The sequence below is a fragment of the Podarcis liolepis genome (genome assembly GCF_965112155.1).
Source record: "Podarcis liolepis genome assembly, chromosome: 3".
NCBI classification, from domain to species: domain Eukaryota; kingdom Metazoa; phylum Chordata; class Lepidosauria; order Squamata; family Lacertidae; genus Podarcis; species Podarcis liolepis.
In genome coordinates, this window is record NC_139557.1 from 4,433,122 (window position 1) to 4,457,319 (window position 24,198).

At 43.0% G+C, this 24,198-nt stretch overlaps 1 protein-coding gene across 4 annotated transcripts in view; it reads right to left on the reverse strand.

Moving 5' to 3' along the window:
- PKHD1 (PKHD1 ciliary IPT domain containing fibrocystin/polyductin) overlaps window positions 1-24,198 on the reverse strand; it is a 245,536-nt gene that overhangs the window by 6,498 nt on the left and 214,840 nt on the right. For all 4 annotated transcript variants that reach the window (XM_083495101.1, XM_083495102.1, XM_083495103.1 and 1 more), the window contains 6 exons: window positions 22,366-23,377; window positions 13,986-14,121; window positions 11,813-11,900; window positions 3,759-3,866; window positions 1,973-2,131; window positions 1,095-1,232 (listed from right to left, as the gene is read on the reverse strand). In XM_083495101.1, the coding sequence (XP_083351227.1) occupies window positions 1,095-1,232; window positions 1,973-2,131; window positions 3,759-3,866; window positions 11,813-11,900; window positions 13,986-14,121; window positions 22,366-23,377 (1,641 nt within the window). The remainder of the gene's footprint in view (window positions 1-1,094; window positions 1,233-1,972; window positions 2,132-3,758; window positions 3,867-11,812; window positions 11,901-13,985; window positions 14,122-22,365; window positions 23,378-24,198) is intronic.

Sequence of the window (24,198 nt, forward strand, 5' to 3'; positions counted from 1 at the left end):
ACATCACAAAGAACTCATAACCCATCTCCTCTTAGCAACCAGAAACATCATAGCCAGACACTGGAGAGACCTGTCAGGAGTAAGCATGGACCAATGGTACCAAATAGTATGGGAAACAGGCCTACTAGAAAAATTAACCAATAAACTGAAACTGACACAGGGACCAATAGAAGAAGATACCTTCACCCCGGTATGGCTCCCCTTTATCACATACACAGCCCAACAAGACAACGACAAGAATCCACCAACAGCAGATGAATCAATATGGCTAACCTGATCCAAAAACACCCACCCACCCCTCTCACACACAAAAACAAAGTTCACCACAGCCAATCACAAACAAGCAACCGCACCTTAGGCCAACCCCAATTTCTCTCACCACCAAAGGAAAACAAGCAAAGAGAACCTGCACAAACGATGCTGACACAAAACCCCACACATACATTAAGCAAAATAGAAACATCGCCTCCTGACCCCACCCCCACCCACCATGGCCCCCTCCGCCTCTTCCCCCCTTTTCTTCCTAACCCTAATGCCTCAACAAATGAAACTGACCTATGAAAAATGTAACTTGAAAGAAGAGACCTTGTGCATACCTTTGTAAACCAAGAAAACATTAATAAAAATATTTAAATGGTGGCAAAACAATGCAGGAATATGCGAACATTTGAAATATGCTAAACATTTTTTTAAAATTTGCTAATAAACTTGGGAAATGGTTAGCATATGAACTGAGAAAAGAAAAAGTGAAGTAGGTGATGCTGAAATTACGAGAAGGGAACGCTGTAATAAAAGATAGGACAAATATTGTCATGGTCGCAATTCCAGGGAGCTGGAAGGTTGGAGGTTCAGGCAGAGACCAGCCTCAAACCCCAAAGCAACAGCCCATTGCAGGAAGCCATTATCTGGACTCCTGAAGCAAAGCTTGCCTGGAACTTCTCATGAGAAAATCTAACCAGGCTACAATTAGTTGACAACTAGTATTTGTGGCTGAGGCACTGAAAAGACCAGCTCAGGGACCTGCTAAGGTTGCAACCTATGATGAGCAAAAAGTTGCTTCATAATAGGATTAAGTCTGTATCCAAGAGACTCACCTTCTCTCCTAGCAGTAATGTTGTGCTTATTCTCCTCCTGGATGAAGCACGGTTGGGCATGAAGTATCTGCTGATTTGCCTGAACATGGGCATGCTTCTTATTCTTCTTATTCTTCAAAGGTTTTCTGATCCTGTTTTCTGTAGCAAAACATTACAAGGGAATTTAAACTGCAAATTTTCAGTGAAATATACAAGTGGCCTCCTGGGGAAACAACTAATAGCCCATAACTATTTGGACATAAGAAGTGCCTTAAAAAAAATGGTAAAGGACCCCTGACAGTTAAGTCCAGTCACGGACAACTCTGGGGTTGTGGCGCTCATCTTGCTTTACTGGCCAAGGGAGCCGACGTTTGTCCACAGACAGTTTTTCCGGGTCATGTGGCCAGCATGACTAAGCCACTTCTGGTGAAACCAGAGCAGCGCACGGAAATGCCTTTTACTTTCCTGCCTATTTATCTACTTGCACTTTGATGTGCTTTTGATCTGCTAGGTCGGCAGGAGCTGGGACCAAGCAACGGGAGCTCACCCTGTCACGGGGATTCAAACCGCGACCTTCTGATTGGCAAGCCCTAGGCTATGTGGGCTGGTCTGATGGGAACTGGAGTCCCAACATCTGGAGGCTCCAAGACAGCCACTCCTGCATTGGAGTAACTAGAAAGTACAACACAAGGGTCTGTACACAGCAGTAATGCCACACCATGCTGATCTGCCCAATACTAATGCAAGAAACATTTCTACACTGTTAGAATTGGGGGGAGCACGATTTGCTACCACCAACTATTGCCAATCCACTGTAAAACTTCTCTTTTTCTGTAAGCCCCAGCAGAACAAATAGGGTATTTTCTGGGTAGAAGCTTCACTTCAGTTTTCCAACTCACTGTTCCTTCTTGTTTTCTTGGACCAACAGATAACAACAGATCCCAAAACAAGCAGAGACGCTGCCGATCCCAGTGCAGCAGTGAAGATTATGGCTGATTTTTCGGTCACAGTAATGGGGAATATAGTAAAAGAATTGGATCTGACAGATAATATAGCACCTAAAAAAAAAAGCAGAATAAAACAAACAATATAATGAGAAGCATGTGTTTAAAGGTTCAGAAATGTAATTATTGCCACAAAGAAAGGACATTGTGTCTGAGATTGCTTGAGGCCTGAAAGAAAAAGATGAGGCACAGAAAACACTATCAATATCACAGATGGTATCACGATCCCAGTTCTTATTATAAGAAGATGAGAGGTAAAGGTAAAAAGGTAAAGGACCCCTGGATGGTTAAGTCCAGTCAAAGGCGACTGTGGGGTTGCAGCGCTCATCTCGCTTTTCAGGCTGAGCAGGCCAGCGTTTGTCCACAGACAGCTTTCCGGGTCATGTGGCCAGCAGGACTAAACTGCTTCTGGTGCAACAGGACACTGTGACAGAAGCCAGAGCACACAGAAATGCTGTTTACCTTCCCACCACAGTGGTACCTATTTATCTACTTGCACTTTGATGTGCTTTTGAACTGCTAGGTTGGCAGAAGCTGGGACAGAGCAACGGGAGCTCACCCCGTCACGAGGATTTGAACCTCCGACCTTCCGATCGGCAAGCCCAAGAGGCTCAGTGGTATGAGCTCTGCTGGATCCGATCAAAGTTCCATTTTCTTCCCCATCCTGGTTTTTTAGACTGGTTCAGCCAATGTTGCTGAGAAGCCGAAAAACATTGGTTCAGCAGTATGTTTAAGCTATTAGAATTTGGAAAGGAGAGGAATGTATTTCAGAATTTATTTATTTTTTAAAATGATTTCTTAGTTACCTTTGGATGGCAATATCTCAAACTATGCTGATGTATGAACAATCCTTTTGGCTTCACATGTAGCTGTTTCTTTGCTTGAGTCAGCAAGTGAACCAGGAATTTTTTTCCATTAATTATAGTTTCTCATTTCATCCAAAGCAGGATATTATGGGGCAAGCCAGGATACTGAACTATGGTTTGAAGTTGACTTCATATCCTAACTTGTTCTGAAGTCATTACAGTGGTGCCCCGCAAGACGAATGCCTCGCAAGACGAAAAACTCGCTAGATGAAAGGGTTTTGCGGTTTTTGAGCTGTTTCGCAAGACGAATTTCCCTATGGGCTTGCTTCGCAAGACGAAAACGTCTTGCAAGTTTGTTTCCTTTTTCTTAACACCGTTAATACAGTTGCGACTTGACTTCGAGGAGCAACTCATAGAACGCGGTGTGGTAGCCTTTTTTGAGGTTTTTGAAGACTTTGGTCATTTTTGAAGCTTTTCCAAAACTTTTCCGACACCGTGCTTCGCAAGACGAAAAATTCGCTAGATGAAAAAACTTGCGGAACGAATTAATTTCGTCTTGCGAGGCACCACTGTAGCTACAGCTTTCTGGTTTGGATGAAATGGGAAACTATTGTTAATAGAAGCCTCCCTGGCTTGTTTGCTCCCCCGTAAGAAAGGAGAAGCAAAGGTCCTGCACATGCAGCCAAAAGACTTTTTCACATATTGGCTGATAAAAGTGAGATCTCTTATTTAATTTCTTATGTGTACATCCATCCTACCTTTCCTCTGTTACAGAACCCAATATCTCCTATGAAGGCACTGATCTTACCCAGCACCTGCTTAGCTTCAGCATCAAGCAGTCCCCCTTAGACTCTTCACTGGATAACAAATCTTACCTGGAGGAGAAGTCACTTTGAAAAAGAGGTAACAACCTGAGCAGGAACCAGAGACCACCAGGTTTTGAAAGGCAGCCTTTCCATCTTGGACCTTTATCCTTGTGTCACCTGAAGAAAAATACATATCTATGCTAGATTATCTGATGAATTTCACCAAAACTACATCTTTTAAAGCCACAATCTTACACAAATTTACCTGAAAGCTCCAGTAAGCCAATGGGACATAGATTTGCCTCATTATTCAAGGTGCACACAGAATTGATGCACAACCCTATCATTTACACCATTGTTAAGTCCACATTCCAGTTTTCTACGTGACATTATTTTTATTGGAAATATTGTTTTATTAATTTAATGACTAGATACCTGCATTTCATTCCGCAATGCTTTTAAGTGCTAACCAAACTCTAGTCAAATCCTGAACTTGACACAGGATAATGGCAAAATTCTTAACCATGCAGGGAGAATCAACTTTCTAAATATTGGTTCAGGTGGGAAGGGTTAGAGGCGCTAGATATCAGAACCTCTTTAGGATGTTGGACAACATCCAGAGATTACAAAACAAGAAATTTTTACTTGTTCAGCAAATCAATTACTTGCAGCATTAAATATGTCCTTATATGGCTACAATAATACTGTATTGTTTTTTTTTGGGGGGGGGGATCACCAGTGTAAGAAATCAAAACACCTGTCCTAGAATTCACTATCTCCCAAGCAATAAATTTCCCCTTGGAGACAGCCTGTACTTCAGTTTTAAAAGCCAGAGAACTGCAGCATTGTTAAAACACTAAATAATGAGTTTAAATTATTAGATTATGATGAGTTTAAATTATGAGATTATGATGCTTTCCATTTCAAATGAGCATACTGTTACCCAGTGCTATTTTTCTAGAGAAAGAGGTGCCATAACTCACCATGAACTCCTCCCTTGTTCTCTTATAATGGCAATGGCACCCACCTGAGAGGGGCCGGAACGGAGTTCCAGTGAGTTCTGGCTGAAAAAAGCCCTGCTATTACTACACATTTACTCACGGAAAAAGTTTCTAGATAAGCAAAGCCAGACTCCATGTTTTTAAGCACAGTACATATCAATTTTTTAGCCTGTTAATGTGTTGTACACTATTTCAGTGCTCCCTCTTGTATTCTCTGTGCTGCAAACATAACAGACCAATATTTTACTTCTTGTTTACAAACAAGGCGCCTGATGCCAAAGGTATCTGCTTAAGTCAGGAAGTCAGTTGGTCAAATAATTTATAGGGTTAATAATTTATGTGCAAATAAAGTCAGAGTGCCAAAGTGTAAAGGAAGGAGGAAAATTTTCATAGTTCTGCTCTAGTCCGACATGGATTTTTAAATATATATATATGTATATTTCCCAATATAGTATTGAAATTGTTTGGCCCTGGGTCTGAAGCTAAATGCCTCATCAAGATAATTCTTTTGCGCAATTTATGCCACAATTCATTGTGGCATAAGCGGTTGTCCTTCCTAGAAAAAGTTCCACTAGGACCTTGGGATAACTTGTAGCAGTTTGAGCATCTAAACAGGTTTCTACCTTCCTATATTTCCCATCCCTGACATCCAACTAAGTAGGTCAAAGAAAACAGATGGATAGCTGAGATGCCCCCTTTCAGCCTGATGGCTCCATTCCCTTGTGGGGAACCTCCCAGGAACCTCCCAGGGGCCACAGTGAGCTGGGCCAGAGGCAAAAGTGGGTGGAACAACGGATGCCACTCTCACCTTTTGTACAGAAAGGTTGTATTTCAGCCATGCAAAAACCAGAGGTTTCTACATGCACATGCCATCACAACCATCTCTCCGTCCTCCATGTGGCAATGCAAGAAATTATCAAGATGCCAAAGCCAGGGGCGGAGGAAGAGGGTACGGTGGGGGCAGGTCACCCCGGGTGTCACCACTGAGAGGGATGACAAAATGCTGGACGGCACTCACTGCGGGGGCTGCAGCACGCCCAAGCCACACACCTTTCCTGGGAGCGACATGGCGGCTTGAGCGCCTGCAGGCTCTGCACTGCCCCGAACGGTCCATCCCCCCGCCTCCCCCTCAGCTGTAGGGCAACTGAATGGGAGGAGGCAGGCAGACTCCTCAGAGGCCCCACCCCATGGATGGCTACCTGGCACAGGGCACGCACGCCACCCCAGGCATCCAATTGGCTTGTTCCACCGCTGGCCAAAGCCCTAGCACAGCAGGGTCAGTGAGAGGTGTGGCCTGAGGCGGGGTGTGGCCTCAGGAGAGAGCCAAGGGCCAGTTACAGAAGCCTGCATGGCTGCGTTTGGCCTCAGGCTTCACATTTCTGAAATTACAGTTTCCGGTGTGGTGTAGTGGTTAAGAGCGGTAGACTCGTAATCAGGGTTCACGTCTCCGCTCCTCCACATGCAGCTGCTGGGTGACCTTGGGCCAGTCACACTTCTGTGAAGTCTCTCAGCCTCACTCACCTCACAGAGTGTTTGTTGTGGGGGAGGAAGGGAAAGGAGAATGTTAGCCACTTTGAGACTCCTTAGGGTATCAAATCCAAACTCCTCCTCCTCCTCCTCTTCTTCTTCTTCTTCTTCTTCTTCTTCTTCTTCTTCTTCTTCTTCTTTCAAATACTTCCTCAATGCCTCTTCCCCACCCATATTGTTTCCTGAAATATCCAATATTGTTTTCTGAAATATCAAGGCCTCTGCCCCATTTGCTACTGCCTAATTTTCCCCTCTCACTATTCCATTTTTTCACGCCCTGTCCTCTGCATTCACTGTTAGCTTCCAATACAAAGGTGGTCTGCAGGATCCACAAGTAGATGCCAAATTGAAATGTCAAATTGAAATTGAAATTGAAATGTCTGAACACCTGCTGTAGCCCCATTCAGACTAACAAAGCATCCATTTCCTGTCACATGAACAAAACAGCCTCAAGTTTGAGTGTTCTTCCTTTTTTCACGCCTGCAAAGAGATCAGAAGTGTTCACTTCCACTTTTCAAACAGCCACAGTCCCCAGTAATGCCTGAATTCATGGAACTGTGATTTGTTTAAACAATGGTAAGTGATAATGAGACAGGGCCATACAATGGTTCCATTCTGTCTTGTTCCGAAAATATTTTTAGAAAACAAAATTAAGTTTTTAAGTCTTGACATCTGAGGGACTGTGTGGTCACTTTAAAATTGGAAGCATATGCGCCTGAACTTTTCCTCTGGTGTACAAAAGAGAAGGAGAGGTTAGCCCGTCCGTGAGCCAGAGGCTCAATGTGCTTCATTACATAGCCGGAAAATATTCTTTCCTAAAACAGCAGGACTGGGCCAAAGACTAATCAGATCATGTCACAGAAGTATCAGTAGGAGCTTTTCACACTACTTTGTGCTGTTTCCCAATAAAAATTCACCTGTTCCCTTAGACAGACAGCAATGAGCTTTTTCAGTGGCTGCTCCCTATTTGTGGAATGATCTCCACCTGAGATCCTCATTGTCAGCTTTTAGATGCCAAGCTAAGGCATTCCTGTTCCAGGCCTTTGATAGCTAATTTGGACCATCCTATACAGTGGTGCCTCGCAAGACGAAAAGAATCCGTTCTGTGATTCTCTTCGTCTAGCGGTTTTTTCGTCTTGCGAAGCAAGCCCATTGACGGATTAGAGGATTAGCGCTATTAGCGGCTTTTAGCGGCTTATCTGCTGATCGGATCAGCTGATAAGCGGCTTAGCGGCTTAGAAAAAGGGGGGAAGGGAAAAAAACCAGCAGGAACTCGCAAGACATTGTCGTCTTGCGAAGCAAGCCCATAGGAAATTCGTTTTGCGAAGCACCTCCAAAACGGAAAACTCTTTCGTCTAGCGAGTTTTCCGTCTAGCGAGGCATTTGTCTTGCAGGGCACCACTGTACTATGGTTCCTGGCCTCTCTGTGGTGTACATTTTAAGTTGGATGGGGTAGGATTTATCCTTTTTATAATACTGTTGGATAAGCACTTTTAGATAATTTGTCTTTTACTGACTTTCCTGATGCATTGCTTTTAAATGTTTGTAAGCTTTATGTTTTTATGGGTTTGCAAGTTACCTTGAGACATTTTTGTTGTTATTGCAGAAAGTGCTGAATCGTAGTCCCTTTTAACTCTGCAACTCTATGATTTCCCTGCTTGCCAGCTAGGCACCCGTATTAAGCCTCTTTCATGGAACTTTTTGACAGAGCATCTAAGTGCCTTGACTACTGATAACGTTCTCAGTTTACTGTAATGCTAGATTTCCAGGCTGCAACACTGGAAGGTTTTATAGCTGCCATTTCAAGTCTATGATGAACCCTGGAGTAACATACTGTATTCTTGAAAGGAGAGTCTCTCAGCTTTCTGGCACATATGCTTCAAATACCAGAATATTATGGATATATATGGTGCTCGTCACAAAGACCTCCAAAGCAAGCTGGTATTTAACGCTGGAGCGAGCTAATTTGGAGCTAAACTGCTTTGTGAGAGGCAGTTTGGCTGCTGTCAAACCAAGCAGTCTGAATACGTGTGGCAGACACATTCTCCTTAAATGCTGCTAACAATGATCACAATGATCACGTTTGTCAAAGGAATAAACACAGCAAATGATTACGCAGCGAACATCTGCAGAGCACACGTCTGTCGTTCTTGGAGTTTATTGACTATTAATTTGATGTATGTTTCTTTTAAAGAATGCATAATGCCTTTTTCTCTTCAGTGACTGTCCTTTATTTGAGCCTTCTTCCATCTTCTATTAGTTTGCTTCTTTCTTTCTTTATATTTCTCCTTTCATGGCTTAATTAATTTTGGGCCAGAGAGAAAAATAAGGTTGTTTCATAACTCACAAAGATATATTTCAACAGCTGAACTTTTACAATGAAGGGTAACACAAAGCAGCTCAGAAGATCACATATAAACTCTTCCTTTCCATTTGTTTTGGTTGTTTTCAAAGCCATTGACAAATTATTAGATCCCCAAATAAGGCAGCTGTCCTGGGCAAAATGGGCCAGGTGGTTACCATTATCTAACAGTAGACAAATGCCCACTCTGTGGAACAAGCATTGCTACTGATGTCATCAGTGAGCATGTAAATCAGAATTACCTCATTGGCTTCCTTGGAGCTATGCCAATTTAAACCAGCAGAGCGACTGCCCAGGTTAATGTCAGCCACAGCAATGAGTCCATTACGTTCATCGCTTAAAAGACTGCAAGGGGGCCAAGAGGGTCATTAAGTCCATAATTGAAAGACATTTGCACAGTGAATTCCTTTGCTCTGTTCTCAGCCAACCGTGCCTACCTGCGTGAGCTATGCTACAACCCCTGGAAAGATATATTTAGCATGATCAGGGTTCATACGTGCAAAGCTCAGCTGTGACTTCAAATTGGCACACGGTGGGAAGCCTCTCACATCACAACTGATAGTTTGTTTGCTCCCCTGTTTTCAATAGTTCAGTGGGCACAGGTGGTGCCCCTCTCTGCCTTAGAGCCTTGGACCCTGAGAAGCAGAAATGCCTCAGATTCTTCAGTGCATTATTTGTACAAAGGCTCCACAATCCTAGGATAGTCCTAATTAAGCAACCTCTCCATTTCTGCCCTGTTATATGCAAGTCACAGAAATCACTGCTGTGTCATCCAAATGCATTTGCTTTCGAAAGCCTGTTCATTTCTTTGGGTGGTGATTCACATGCACCTACTCTTATACGGGAATAATTCTGAAGTCCACTTAATTCTTTTTAAAATTAAAAATGCACTATTTATCATTCTCTGGAATAATATATTTGTATACCGCTTGCTTCAAATCCCAGGTTATTATGGATAAGGAGGTCACATAGACCTCCAGAACAAGCTCATGTATAATGGAGCAATACAATACATTTGCAGTACAAAGTGTTTTAGAAGTTTGAATCTTGTTTGTCCTTGTAACTAACTGATCTGAGATAGGCACTTTATGGCCAAATTTTATCAAAGGGGAACAGAGGTTGAGGGACAGTGGCTTACCAAAAATCAACTGGTGTCTGACCTCGGCTAGTATTCAGAAAAGCATGTTGCACATCATTCGTAGGACTACATCACATCAGAATGCAGGTGTCTGAAGGCTCTGCCATGAGGTTTTTTTTAAAAAAAAAAAACCCTTGCACATAGGTCCTTCTCCTAGGCCTGCTAGCTTCAAAGGCAGAAAATTTCTGACACGGAGAAACATTTGATCATGCAATTTTCCATTTGTTTCTAAAACTGTAGGGATCCAGAAAAACAATACCACGTGCTATTCTGAATGTGAAAATTATCTCTGAGATGGCACTGAATTCAGAGACCTGAATCTGTTAGGGAAGTTTATAAATATTTTGCCCTTTCTGATTCTGGAACTTCAAATGTAACTTGTGTAGCCAGAACAAATAAATCCTTGGGGTGACAGTCAACTAAGTGTTACTCAGAGCAGACCCATTGAAATTAATGGACCTTACTTAATTATATTCATCAATTCCGTCGACTGTACCCTGAGTAAAACTAAAACGAAGACCACCGCAGTCAGCAAGTAACTTGAGCAACGGTTGAAAGGTCACCCTCTGATGTTCTGCCATGTGAGGCAACGGGCTCCTCCAAAGGAGGAGCTTGGCAGGGGGTTGGACTCGATGGCCCTTGTGGTCTCTTCCAACTCTATGATTCTATGATTCTATGATTCTATGATTCTATGATTCTAAAGTATCCATAGCAAGCAACAGAGGCATGGGCAGAGTTCTGTTGTGATGCATCCCAGTTGTTCATTTCTGCCTTGCCTCTTCTCACACGAGACACAGCAGTCCAGGTGCATAAGGAGAGGATTCTATGGAGGGAGGAGGGAGCTTGTGAAGGCCACATCTGAAACACCTGGGACCTGTACACCTGGTGAAGAGGATGCGGCCACAACAGCGCATGCCTCTCCCTAGCACCCTCTCTCCCTCCAGTTGCGGTATCTGCTGCCACCAGATAAGAGATCAGTTATTTACCAGGCTGCCCCTTATCAAACAGCCTCCCCAGAGTTCCCTGGGGTCTCTCTGAAGCCTCCTTAAGTTTAAAGCTCTAGGCCTCAGCATGTTTTGATAAAGCTGAGACCAGCAGGGTTTATCTAACACGAATTTAGTTTCCTAAGATAAGAAAGACATGCAAATGTTACAGAGATGGAAATGTGATGCTCAAAAGGACTGAAACCCAAAATGTACCCTTTGGAGCAAAAACAAATCAAAACTGGATAAACAATCCCTAACTCACCAGGTTTTTAGCAGGACTAGCCCTGTCTGCCGTATCTGTATTTATAGATCTCCCTTGTCAATCATGTGTTCCTCTCCTCAGGTTACAGATTCAAGAAAGTTTGGAGCTTTTCTTTTCCCCACCTCCAGAAAAGGGATGTGCCATCCTGCACATACATGGTGACAATTCCCTGGGGCATAGTTAGTTAACCCTACAATCCCCACATGAACGGACCAGAGAGACAGGTATCTTTTTGCCATATGCAGCAAGACATACATGCAAGATACACATTTCCGTAATGTACACAAGCATATAAAGAAGCCCAGAACTATAAAGACATTCTTTCACAGTTAACTATATTTTTGTGTATAAGGATGTTGCTTGGGTCAGGTGCTCTGCTGGTGCTCATGTGAAATCCCCCCCCCCCCAAAAAAAATTCAGCCAGAACTCACCAGAACTCAGTTCCGGCACCTCTCAGGTGGGTACCATTACCATTCTAAGAGAATGAGGGAGATGTTCACATAGAAAAATAGCACTGCCTAAAATACACTCCTTTTAACATTCTTCACATACAGTGGTACCTCGGGTTAAGTACTTAATTCGTTCCAGAGGTCCATACTTAACCTGAAACTGTTCTTAACCTGAAGCACCACTTTAGCTAATGGGGCCTCCTGCTGCTGCTGCGCTGCCGGAGCACGATTTCTGTTCTCCTCCTGAAGCAAAGTTCTTAACCTGAAGCACTATTTCTGGGTTAGCGGAGTCTGTAACCTGAAGCGTATGTAACCTGAGGTACTACTGTATTTGTGAGCAGCATGGCCCGACGCTGCCTATAATGGAACCTCAGAGGTGCTTAGAAATAGGTCCAAACCTTTCAGCACAGCCTCTGGACTGTCTTTCAGAAAGGCTGTCACCACCCACGGTTTGGAGGGGAAGCCTATTGTGGCCACTCTTCGACCCTAGGGAAATAAAAAGAAACATAGTGTGTTGTTGTTAGTCACCACTGTTTTTCCTAAGGGGGGTGGATGATGATGTTGACAATGATTTCTTACCCCATCTTTCAACCCAGGGCAGGTTGTAAGAATTTAAAAACGCAATATTAAAATTAGTTAAAATAAGTTGCGGTCAAGGGGTGACCACAAAAATGCTATAAATATTGGAAAACCACACTGAGGGTTCATTGAGGAGATGGTTCAGGAAGGTTTCAACCTCAGTTGCGTTTCTTCTTCTCTTGTCTGCCATAGCTGATCCATAAAAGAGCAATTGTATTAAAAGGACCCATTTATGCTGTTCATCTTCACCAGCTAGCCATGTAATATCTGATTAATGATCTCCCCCTTCCTGTAAAAATAGGAAGAACTGGTCTGAGTGATGTCTCATTCAAGCAGACTCTGAAATGGGCTCAGGTCCCTTGAAGAGTCATCTGTCTTGCTCCATCCTTCATCCTGCCTGTTGCTTCAGGCAGGGAAAAAGCTGTTGCTTCCACTGTTCTATGGCAGGTGTGGGGAATGCTGGGCTCTCCAGATGTTGCTGAAATCCAGCTCCCATCAGCCCTGGCCATTGCCCTTACTTGCTGGGGCTGTTTGGAGTTCTAGCCCAGCAACATCTGGCGGCCAGAGGTTCCCCACACCTGTTCTAGGAGGACTGTCAGGGTGATGCTTTTATGTGACTTCCTTTCACATAAGCAATGGAAGTGCCACTGGCATTGAAGAGAGCCATGGGCATAGCCAGGGGGGGCAGGTGGCAGCTGCCCCCACCCCGATCAAGTGAAATAATAGAAATACTTATTAGCCAAGGGGGGGCAGGTGGCAGCTGCCCCCACCCCGATCAAGTAAAATAATAGAAATACTTAATAATAGAAATACTTAAATAACTGGCCAATTACGTTGGTCCTGCCCCCTAACAAAAATCCTGCTCCCCTAACAAAAAACCTGGCTATGCCCATCAACAGAGCCTACCGCTATTGAAATATACAAAGGGGGAGGGAGGGATCTCAGAAATCAGCAATTGGAGAGGAAGTGAAGATAAGGGCAGTTCAAATCTACCCCTTTTCCTGATTAAGATGTCCCACTGTCCATCTCTAGTTCCTGAAAAGGGCTGCCCACCGAATACAGTTCAGATCCCAATGCGGCAATTCAGAAAAAAATTATCATCATCATCATCATCATCATCATCATCATTTCTATACCACCCTTCATCCAAAAATCACAGAGAGGCTTACAATACAAAAACGCAAAAATACATGTCATTGAAACTTTGCTTCAGGAAAACAAAAGTTTTGTGTCTCCCCATTTACTATTACTGAAAGCAAAGAAGTCTATAACTCCTTTACCACTTGCACTAGAATGTTTCCAAGGAATAGGTGCAGGACGTTTTTTGTAAGCATGGCCTTTACAGTTTAATGGAGATTTTTAAAAGATTTGCTTTTCTCCCCCCCCCCCCCACTTGTCAGAAATGTATATGAAAACAGTATACATTATAGAAGTGCCTTTAAGTAATTAATCTAATAAATTTCAGAAAGATAGACAGGGTTTTTTTGTGCAGCACATATTTAAAGTTGATTATAGGGAAATGAAATTCTAAAAAGGATCTTGATTACCTCCCTGCAATTTAGGAAAATGGTGGTGTTTTGGTTTTTTAAAATGAAAATAGCATGTATTACACGTTTGTCACTGCAAAATTTCAGAAGGATTGGTGCATGAATTAAAGTCTGTGGGTTCATGGATATTTTCTTTGCTCAATGGACATCAAATTCTGTGATACAACTTCACAGTTGATTAAACTTCAAAGACACTAAAATGCAAGTTGCAATCTTGTGCACCATTATTCATGTGTGTTTTTATTTATGTGAAAAGGGCTGCCATTTCTGATATTTCTCTTTCAGCAACCAATATTTAAAAGACTACATTTTCACATTCACCTATAAAATGAAAGGATGGGGTATTAGGAATATGCTTTACATTGGACATTTAAATCTAGCAGTCCTGCATACAGGATACACCCTTATCCCACAGTCCCAAATGCACCTTCTTATAATTCCATACCTGCTTATCCAGGAAGATGACCTGTGGTTGCCTGGGAAGGGGGCTTTCCATCACCCCATTAGCGGGCTGGATCCGGACAGAGATGTTATAAGGCCTGACATAGAGGCAACTTCCTGGAGTCTGGCTGCTTCCATTTCTTGAACATGGAAAAATGTTAAGAGGAAAAGAAACTACCATTACTGGCTATTCATTCAGAATACATCTGGAACCATCATTGGGCACATTGGTGAGAGAATTTCTACCCATATGGCTAGTTTTCTGGAATCTACCAGGTTCCCTGGGACACGGGTGGCACTGTGGGTTAAACCACAGAGCCTAGGACTCTAATCCCCACAACGGGTTGAGCTCCCATTGCTCGGTCCCTGCTCCTGCCAACCTAGCAGTTCGAAAGCACCTCAAAGTGCAAGTAGATAAATAGGTACCGCTCCGGCGGGAAGGTAAACGGCGTTTCCGTGCGCTGCTCTAGTTCGCCAGAAGCGGCTTAGTCATGCTGGCCACATGACCCGGAAGCTGCATGCCGGCTCCCTCGGCCAGTAAAGCGAGATGAGCGCCGCAACACTAGAGTCGGCCACGACTGGACCTAATGGTCAGGGGTCCGTTTACCTTTACCAGTTTCCCTAATCCTAACAGGTTAGTACAGTAAATCCTCTGTGTTCTCTGCTCTATAGCACAGGGAATAATTCAAAGACGGTGCCTGCAAATATGTGCACTGTACCTTTAACAACACTATGGTCCTTTACTTTTCAAATTCTCTGTGCAGGTAGGCTCCTCCTTAAACTTTTACTTCCAAGAGTAAAAATTGAATTCAAGCACCTGGGATTATTTGAATGCATGGGAGAAGGAACTTCATTCTGAGCCCATGCAACCTGACTTCCTTCTCGATGCTTTGTGTCATTATGCTTATTACCGTATATATGCTTCTAAACCACTGCTACAAGGTGATGACTTGGGGTTTGATATTGCCTCAAAATGAAAGTATAAAAACCATTTATTTTTATCTCCTGGTGTTTGCTTTAAGGTGTTGTACAAACAATGCATTTATTGAGAGCCTATTCACTTTGGTTTAACTCAATTTCTTTATCAGGTTTCTCTGAATTCTAAAGGCACTCTGGGCTTTGCAAAGCTTTTGCCTTTGCAAACTATGCTAGGAAGGAAAAGGAAAAGTGGCTGATTTCAAAGCTAATAGTCTATGTTGCTTTCTAATACTGCTAATCTGAAATAACGCTCAGGGACTGAGAAGTGGATTGTAGAAAATTAGTGGGAATATTTTCACTAGGCTTATATACTTTACCTAGGAAAAGACCCTGATGTTGGGAAAGATGGAGGGCACAAGGAGAAGGGGACGACAGAGGACGAGATGGTTGGACAGTGTTCTTGAAGCTACCAGCATGAGTTTGACCAAGCTGCGGGAGGCAGTGGAAGACAGGAGTGCCTGGCATGCTCTGGTCCAGGGGGTCACGAAGAATCCGACACGACTAAATGATTAAACAACAACATCACGATATACTCTACCTAAGCAGGAAAACTATTCTTATCAGTGCTAGCAATAAATGTAAAAGAATGACCTCACTGGGCATAACTGGTAGGATCAACATGTACAGTATGTGTTCTGCCAGACCTCAGTAAAGGTTACAAGCTCACAGTTTCCAGGCCTGCTGCTCCCACCAGAAAGAACAAGTCTTGTGGACAGAGCTGATTAAAGCCTAGACTGACTGGTTTTTCTCTTGGAGAGCCATCCCTACTGGAAGTGTCAATCATAGAACTCCACTCCTCTGCCTCTCTGCTTTTTGTGTTTTCCATTTATGAAAAGGTTGGAGGAAGTTCTAAAATTGGACTAAATATCCCAAACAAGGAAACAATTTCTAGAAACCCTCCTGAGTTTTCAAAGTGGCTCCAAAGCCTCAAAGCCTGCTAACTTTGCTCTGGGTTTTGAGGCAGTCAAAAATATATTTGAGACGGGGATGGTTGCTTCCTCAGAGGTGAATTCACAAACCTAGCACAGCTCAGACTTCATGCATCCAGTAAATGGGCATCAGGCTGCAAAACTTTGTACCATAATAAATCTGTTAGTTTAACTCTAAGGTGCCACAAGAAGGCTGTTGTTAAGAATTTTGTTACTTTTTCCATGTCATAACATAATAGAATCATAGAATCATAGAGCTGGAAGGCACCATCTAGTCCAACCGTCTTTAATGCAGAAATCTTAACGAAAGTGTCCATGACAGATGGCCATCCAACCTCTGCTTTGAAAAACCCCAATGGGACCACCTCATGAGGGAGACTGTTTCACTGTGTATATGTGTGTGTGTGTGCTTTTTCTAGGGACCTGGGTGGCGCTGTGGTCTAAACCACTGAGCCTCGGGCTTGCCAATCGGAAGGTCGGCGGTTCAAATCCCCACAACAGGGTGAGCTCCCGTTTCTCTGTCCCTGCTCCTGCCAACCTAGCAGTTCGAAAGCATGTCAAAGTGCAAGTAGATAAATAGGTACTGCTCCGGCGGAAAGGTAAATGGCGTTTCCGTGCACTGCTCTGGTTCGCCAGAAGTGGCTTAGTCACGCTGGCCACATGACCCAGAAAAACTGTCTGTGGACAAACGTCGGCTCCCTTGGCCAGTAAAGTGAGATGAGCACTGCAACCCCGGAGTTGTCCGCAACTGGACTTAACTGTCAGGGGTCCTTTACCTTTTTATGCTTTTTCTACACATTTTGCTCCCAAGTTAAACCTTGCTTGCTAAATAGTGGAAAGTACTTGCTTTCCTGCAGGACATTGTCAATGTCTAAAATAACTGGTTGCGCCAAAGGGGAAAGAAAATGCTCCCTTCAAAGGCAGAATGTATTGCCATTCTGCCCAGCGTTTTGGTTCATGGGAACCTAAAGATTCCTCCCTGTAGCATTGGTAAAAGAACATTCAGGCTTGCTGCTTTCCTGCTGAGCAATATCAGGAGGTAAGCAGGTTAGCTTGTCAGTTCCCTTAAGGAGAAATGGGGAAGTTCACAACACCCAGGAAGAGCAGGCCCTGTGGGGAAACTATAAAGAGGTTACGCAACAGGGGATCGCAAACGCAGGCCGGCTGAACATACTGAGATCCACAGGAGAGCAGACCCTTGTGCCAAAATAGGATGTGTGTAAGGGAAGAAACCTGTACAGATCTGTTGGTAAAATACAAAGCAGCTTAATCATTTGCAGTTAGTTTTATGAATAGCGGCGGAGGACTGGGAGAAGACATCGTGGGTGGTTTTTGTGTGCACCGCAATTTTGAGCACTGTAGGGTCTCTGTGTGTGTCTAGGTTTGAGAGAAGTACTGAGGTTTTGCATTCCTGTTTTTCTTTAGCTTTAAAAATGCTGTGTGTGCGTTTGTTTGGTTGCTGTGAGAACAGGCTGCTGGGGGAAAAGGGCTTTTGGTGATTATACTTTGTACTGTTGATACAAAGGATACCTGTTATGCAGTGTTTGAAGTGCCAACTGTTTCTTTGCAAAGGAGGAGAATACCAGAACAGGTGAAAAGAGCACTTTTCTCCCAGCAGAGGAGCAATTGCAGCAAAGTAAGACACCACTCAGTTTAGTTACTGTACTGCAGGTGTTAAACCCTTTGTGAAACAGCCATGCTTAAAAGGACCTTTGCAAAGGGAAAATAAAAAAATTCCTTCCAGTAGCTCCTTAAAGACCAACTAAGTTAGTTCTTGGTATGAGCTTTCGTGTGCATGCACACTTCTTCAGATACACTGAAGAAGTGTGCATGCACACGAAAGCTCATACCAAGAACTAACTTAGTTGGTCTTTAAGGTCCTACTGGAAGGAATTTTTTTATTTTGACTATGGCAGACCAACACGGCTACCTATCTGTAACTGGAACATCTGCATTGTTTGCTGAGAAATCTTCCCTAGGCTACTGAGCTTCTATACTGTGTCACAAATGGCTCAGCTCCCCTAGTAAAAATCTTTCCCTACCTCTGACTCCCAAGAGTTTTCTGACATTTCCGTGGGTGCCCTATGGTTGCCAATAGCAACCAGCAGGTCCTTCCTACAGCCCCCAAGCACCACGTTTCAACCACACTATATATTGTGCAGATTAATGAAACCAAGGCTTACATTATTCATTATAACCATAAATATTCAACCCTTTCCTTACCTGAACTGTGAATGGTTAAGGACTGAAACTAGGCAGTCCTCTATTTCACTTCTTAGGTTTAGCACCTGGGGAATAGTATCGTGTGAAAAGTAAACAGCATTGTGTTGCAGGACAGACCCAGCGGACGGGCTGTTTCAGCATATCCCAAGGTAATACCACTTTAAGCTCCATATAAACTCTTAACAGCTTCTATCCTAAAACTAGACCGTAGGTGGTAGAGTTTTTTACGATATGTTATAATAGTGCAATAAATCTGTTAGCTTAAAATCGAATCTCCGTGGCCTTTTAGAGAAATCATCATTAAATGCAAAGCCCTCTTAATGATGCCATCCCGGTGAAATTGTTTAATCTGCAAAGGGGGTGAAAGGTCACCAAATGAATTTTTTATAATACATCAACTTGACACGCAATAGGGAAAACTGTAATAGATAAAAGCAAAGGAAAAGGGCACTGTCTTCTTCTGATAGGTCAATAGCAGCCAAGAGAGTCACTCATCCACTTTCCCTTCACTGCTGTGCTCCTTTCCCATTTAATATGGACACCCAATTAATACCTCAGCACCATAGACAACCTCATTTTAGGTGAATTATAGCAATTCCTTCCCCCTTCTCTGAAATGAAAGTGATCACAATACATCATAGCATTGCACGAATTAACGTTAATTGATTCCAGTTACCAAGCATCGATGGGCCACTTCTATAACCTGGGCCTTATTGGGAGCTGGAAGGGATGGAAGCAAGATTAGATTGCAATGTCCGTTGCTTTGGCGACGGAAGTCACCTGACACCTTGTTAGGTGGTTTGTACGGTTCTATTGCAAACCCCAGTGGGGTCGTCAGTAAACTGGAGTGATGTCCAAACATCATTACAAGCTGCTTCGATATTAAAGCGAAGGGATTAACACCTTATTGCAAGCAACCTGGATTTGTCACTGTGCTGTCGTTATCCAATTTCTAGCTGATAATGTGACTATGGCCTGTGGGCACAAGGTCCTCCAGCTAAAAGGAAAGTATAAGAAGCATCCAACCTGCCCAACAGCTAAAGCCGTTTAACCCCTCACCTGCTGTGCTTCCTGCAGATGAGCTATGGTGTTTGTTTGTTTGTAAACTATGTTAAAACAGTGGGCAATGGCAAAAATGGGGTGGAAAAACTTCCACATTCTGGGGCCTAATTCTTCTCTACCAGGTAGTTATTCAGCTCAGATACTCTGTCAGCTCAGATACTCGTTGTAGTGAACAAAGACAAAACCCCACTTTTCATAGGCTTAATTTATGTTGATGTTAATACATAGTGACTTTTGAAATGGATTTTCAGTGCACTGAAACAGTCTTACAAATGCCTGCAAAGTTCTCATAACACAACACCTCCTGGCCATGCCTGAATTTTGAATATTTTCCAGGAGATGGTTTTGTCCTCCCACATGATGCCCAAAATCTCCCTGACACAGTGCATATGGAAGGCACTGAGGTGTCACTCCTGGCAGGCGTAAGTTGCCAGTGACTCATTTGCATAAAGCAGTGTGCTCAACACGCAAGTTTGGTAGACCTTCATCTTGGTAGTGGCCGTTAGCATCACGTTCTCCCATACCTTTTAGAGACGTGAGCCATTGTACAGCTGCCTTGCCAATACACTTGCCCAGCTCAGCATTGATGGGGAAATTGCTGGTTATGGTGTGACCTAGGTAGACAGAATTGTCTACCTCAAGCATGTGCTTACCATTGCTGATGCTGGCAATGTCCTGACCCAGAATGTTGGTCTTTTTCTTGTTTGTTGTGGAAAGGTGGGAATCAGCTCTATTGTGTGTGTGTGTGTGTGTGTGTGTGAGAGAGAGAGAGAGAGAGAGAGAGAGAGAGAGAGACTGCTAGAATTCCTGGTGAAACTCATTGCTAAACATGGCGCTAAATTTTTCTTCAACTGAGTTGCCTTTGATTAGGGCAGAACATTGGAAAGCAGGAACAATGGTTTTTGTTTGCTTGTTTTGTTTTCTACTAGAATTTAGGGACCTAAAACAAGCAATAATTAGGCCAGATTAATATTGGTTGAAGCCTTGGAGCTGTATTAATTGTTGGGCTGTTGCAGAAAAACATGGCCCTTCACAGAACAAAGATAGATAATTTGATTAAAGGAACCAAAATTTTATGTCTATGATGCAAGCACTATTTTATACCTCTTTCTATGCCTTCACAACAGCCATGTAGAAGGCAGAATGTCAGCAAAAATAAGTGCACACAGTTTTCTCTGTGTTTTGTTTATCAGGGTTGTTTGAATGTATGATGTGCTTGCCTTTAATCCCTGATATGCTGCCCCTTCATCTCTGATATGATTCAATAGTTTAGGTTGTTTTTAGTAGTCCAGTGCATGGCAAGATGGGAAAGACAACACACACACCCTCAAGAACAATTTGAGCTGCCTGCACAGCTCCCACTACATTTCTCAGGGTCTGCTGCCACACCTCCTGCACGTTCCTGACTCTTCCTTTTGTGCCCATCTTCTGACTTGGTCAGTCCAGCAGCTGCTATAGAATCAGATAGCTAGCTCAGAATTATTGCTTGCATTGATGCTGCTGTGGCAGCCGCCACAGTGGGAGAAATATGTTAATTTTCATTCTGTGGGTCTTGTATTTACAGGTCTCACCCTAGTGAGATAAGTGGATTTCCATTGCTCTTGGGCATAAAGTGACAGTGTTGAGTTATAAAGGCCTTTTAGATAGGTTTGCTATGGACAGTAGATATTAAAAGCAGAGCACAGCTTCAGGGTGATGGCGTACCATGGGGGAATCAGTAATGTGGGAATCAAACCCTTTAATTCTTGTGCACTGGTATGAAGTAATTTAACCCAAATTAGCTATGGACAGCCAAAAGTGTAACAAGAAGATGCATTGTTTAGTGGCAATAATAATAGTGGCAATAATAAACCAGCAACATAATCCTCTGCATGTTTGCTGAGAAGTAAATCCCTACTGTGTTGAAGGGAACTTACTTTCAGGAAAGTATACACAGGATTTATACACAGGATTGTGACCTAAGTCAGAATCTGATGTATTTATTTGCACAATGCCCGAGATATGTCCAACCACAACGTAAAATTCCAAGTAATCAACCATTTTTAAGTAAGCAGCTTACTTAACTATCATTGATCCTGACAGTCTCTTTGTGCCTTGTCTATGAAAAGGTGATAATTGCACTTCAGCTGGACAAATGTGAAGTCAGAAATGGGTCTGAGTCAGGTAGCAGCAGTTTGCTGTACAGGAAGGCTTGTGTAAACTCTCTCTCTCATTCCTGACAGGGCCATATTTCTCAAATCCCTTTTCCTTATTAAAAGTATAATTGGGAGTGGCAGCCATGGTGAGAGCGAAGCATGTAAGCCCTTTGCAAATACTTTACTCATGCACTGTCTCCCAGTCATGTCCCCAACATAGCACATGTGACATCGGGGGCAGGACTTCTCAGTGTGGCCCCATTTCTCATTCATGTGTTTGAACGTGATCCCAGTTCAATCACTGAGATCATCTGTAGGAGTGTCTTTAGTTGTCCCCCCAATTAGTGAGGTTTATCTGATGTCAACACAAAGTCAAACCTTCAGGGTAATCAGTCTAGTCTTGCGAAAAGTTCTTCATAAAAAGATTCAGCAAGCATCTTCACTTTTACTTTTTACACATTTGCTGAAATCTTTTCTATGCCACCTAGTTTATACAGACAATTAATATGTGTGTGTGTGTGTGTGTTACAATTTGCTGGTGATTTGCAATTTTGTTTCCATTGTAGCTATAATTTTTGTACACACAGTTTGATAAGCTGTATATGCTTTTATAAACAAAAAGTGCCTCCATAGAGCTGTTCAAATAGCATAGCCAGAGTCGGACAAGTGGTTTGGGCTCATTGACTCAAGCTAATCTTGGCCATAATTTGAAAGTGATCATAGAATCATAGAATCCTAGAATCCTAGAGTTGGAAGAGACCACAAGGGCCATCGAGTCCAACCCCCTGCCAAGCAGGAAACACCATCAGAGCACTCCTGACATATGGTTGTCAAGCCTCTGCTTAAAGATGGTTGTTGTACCACTTGCTTCAGTGAATGAAGGATACAAGAGAGTAAGTCTTTGGTCTAAGTGTTTCTGTGTCGGCCACTCTTGCGAGGCTCCCCCCACCTGGTGCCCTTCAGATCATCCCTCACCACTGAAGACATTGACAGGCAATGAAAAGTGGTTTTTACATTAACATTTACAGCATTACTATTTGACGTGAAGTCCTCTTACCTAGAACCTCCCTCTGCTGGAACTGAGGTGGAAGAAACCATCACCACTAGCGTATCAACCGGTATTTTGAGGGCATGCTGAAGTTCACCAGTCTGTTGGGCATTGATAAGAGTATTGGCCAAACTTGTCAATCTGTCACCTGAAAACGAGGAGGCAAGCTTGTACCTTCGGAAGTGTAATGGATCACTTATTTCAAGGATCAGCACTCTCAAACCAGTGGATGAATGGGGTGGCAACGAGCCCCCAAAGATTGATGAACCTGTTTGGGTTTTCTGTTGGCTAGCTCTATGGTGAATGAACACACATGACTTCATAGGAGGGCACTGGTATTTCCTCTTTGTAGCATTGTCTGCTATGGTATTTAAGGTGCTCTCACTTCCAGATGAGTTGAGGACTGTTCTGACTTGGTCCCACCCAATCTGTAAAAAAATAGCCAGTCTTTGAATCACCGCTGCCTCAGCCTCTGCTATAGTGAAAGCAACATGAAGAGAATTATATGTGTGTATTTCAATAGGTTCATCCCAGTGAATGGCAACATACAGAAGATTCTCATGAAAATTGAAGTAATTGGTTCCTGTCACAGCATTTGCCAAGGAAGGTCTGGGAAACGACAAAACTGGTGGCATATAGTTCCCTTTAACAAAAACACGGAAGCTTCGTGGCTGATCGTAAAAGATAGCTAAGGGAATCCTTGTAGTGTTGTGACCACTATTTAAGTAGAGTCTTAGTGACCAGGGCACTGGACCATTAAAACAAATTTTTGAGAGCTTGCTCAATGGCAATATTGAGTAAAATGTTGATGAATGCTCTGTGGCACAGCAGGATCCCCGTGAAGTGGCTTCGCTGAAGGTATCAATGAAGGTGTCGGTCACCAGCACGGGTGGAGAGGGCTTCCAGTTACTGGCATCTGTAGCTGTACATTCTAAAATCACCACTGCATAGTATGTTTCTCTACAGAAATACACATTTGATGACGGTTTGTAGATGCACTTTCTGTCTTCTCTGTAAATGCCTGTTAAATAAATAATACATCATCAACACAGACTTGCCAACACTTGTAATTTTGTCGCAAGACTTGTAATATGTGACAGACATTTCTCTTTACACAGTCTCTGAAGAGATAAACAATTGTACAGCTACATTATTAGCTTTCATCGAAAGCGTGATTGGGAGACCAGATGTAAGGGCGGGGAAAATATGTGCCTACTCCAAATGACAAGGAAAATTAAAGAGTAAAACTGGATGCTGTTTTCAAAAAAGAAAATGCACTTTTTAGATTGAATCCTTTATTCATTTCAAAGTAATAAAATGCATAATTGCATTACATTAATGTGACTAGATATAAGATTGCTGACTAAGTTCGCACTAATGCAGAAAGCTGATGACGTCTAGGTTCTACAGATGTATCAGTGAAGCATTACATCACTGAAGGTTCTGACTGGAGCAACAAAAAAGAGATGGTTTTTCAGTAGATTTCATCTGGAGGACAAAACTGAGCTATCTTATTCCAGAAAAGAAATTCACTGAAGGAAGAGTTTATTATAGCAGTCCCCAAATATTTAAAAGGTGCCATAAAAAGAATCAAATTTGTGATAATTCCTTTAAGGATGAACAATGGCCTACAACCGATTGCATACCTGATGTTCTCAGTACAGTGGTACCTCGGGTTACAGATGCTTCAGGTTACAGACTCCGCTAACCCAGAAATAGTACCTCGGGTTAAGAACTTTGCTTCAGTATGGGAACAGAAATCGTGCGGCAGCAGGAGGCCCCATTAGCTAAAGTGGTACCTCAAGTTAAGAACAGTTTCAGGTTAAGGACGGACCTCCAGAA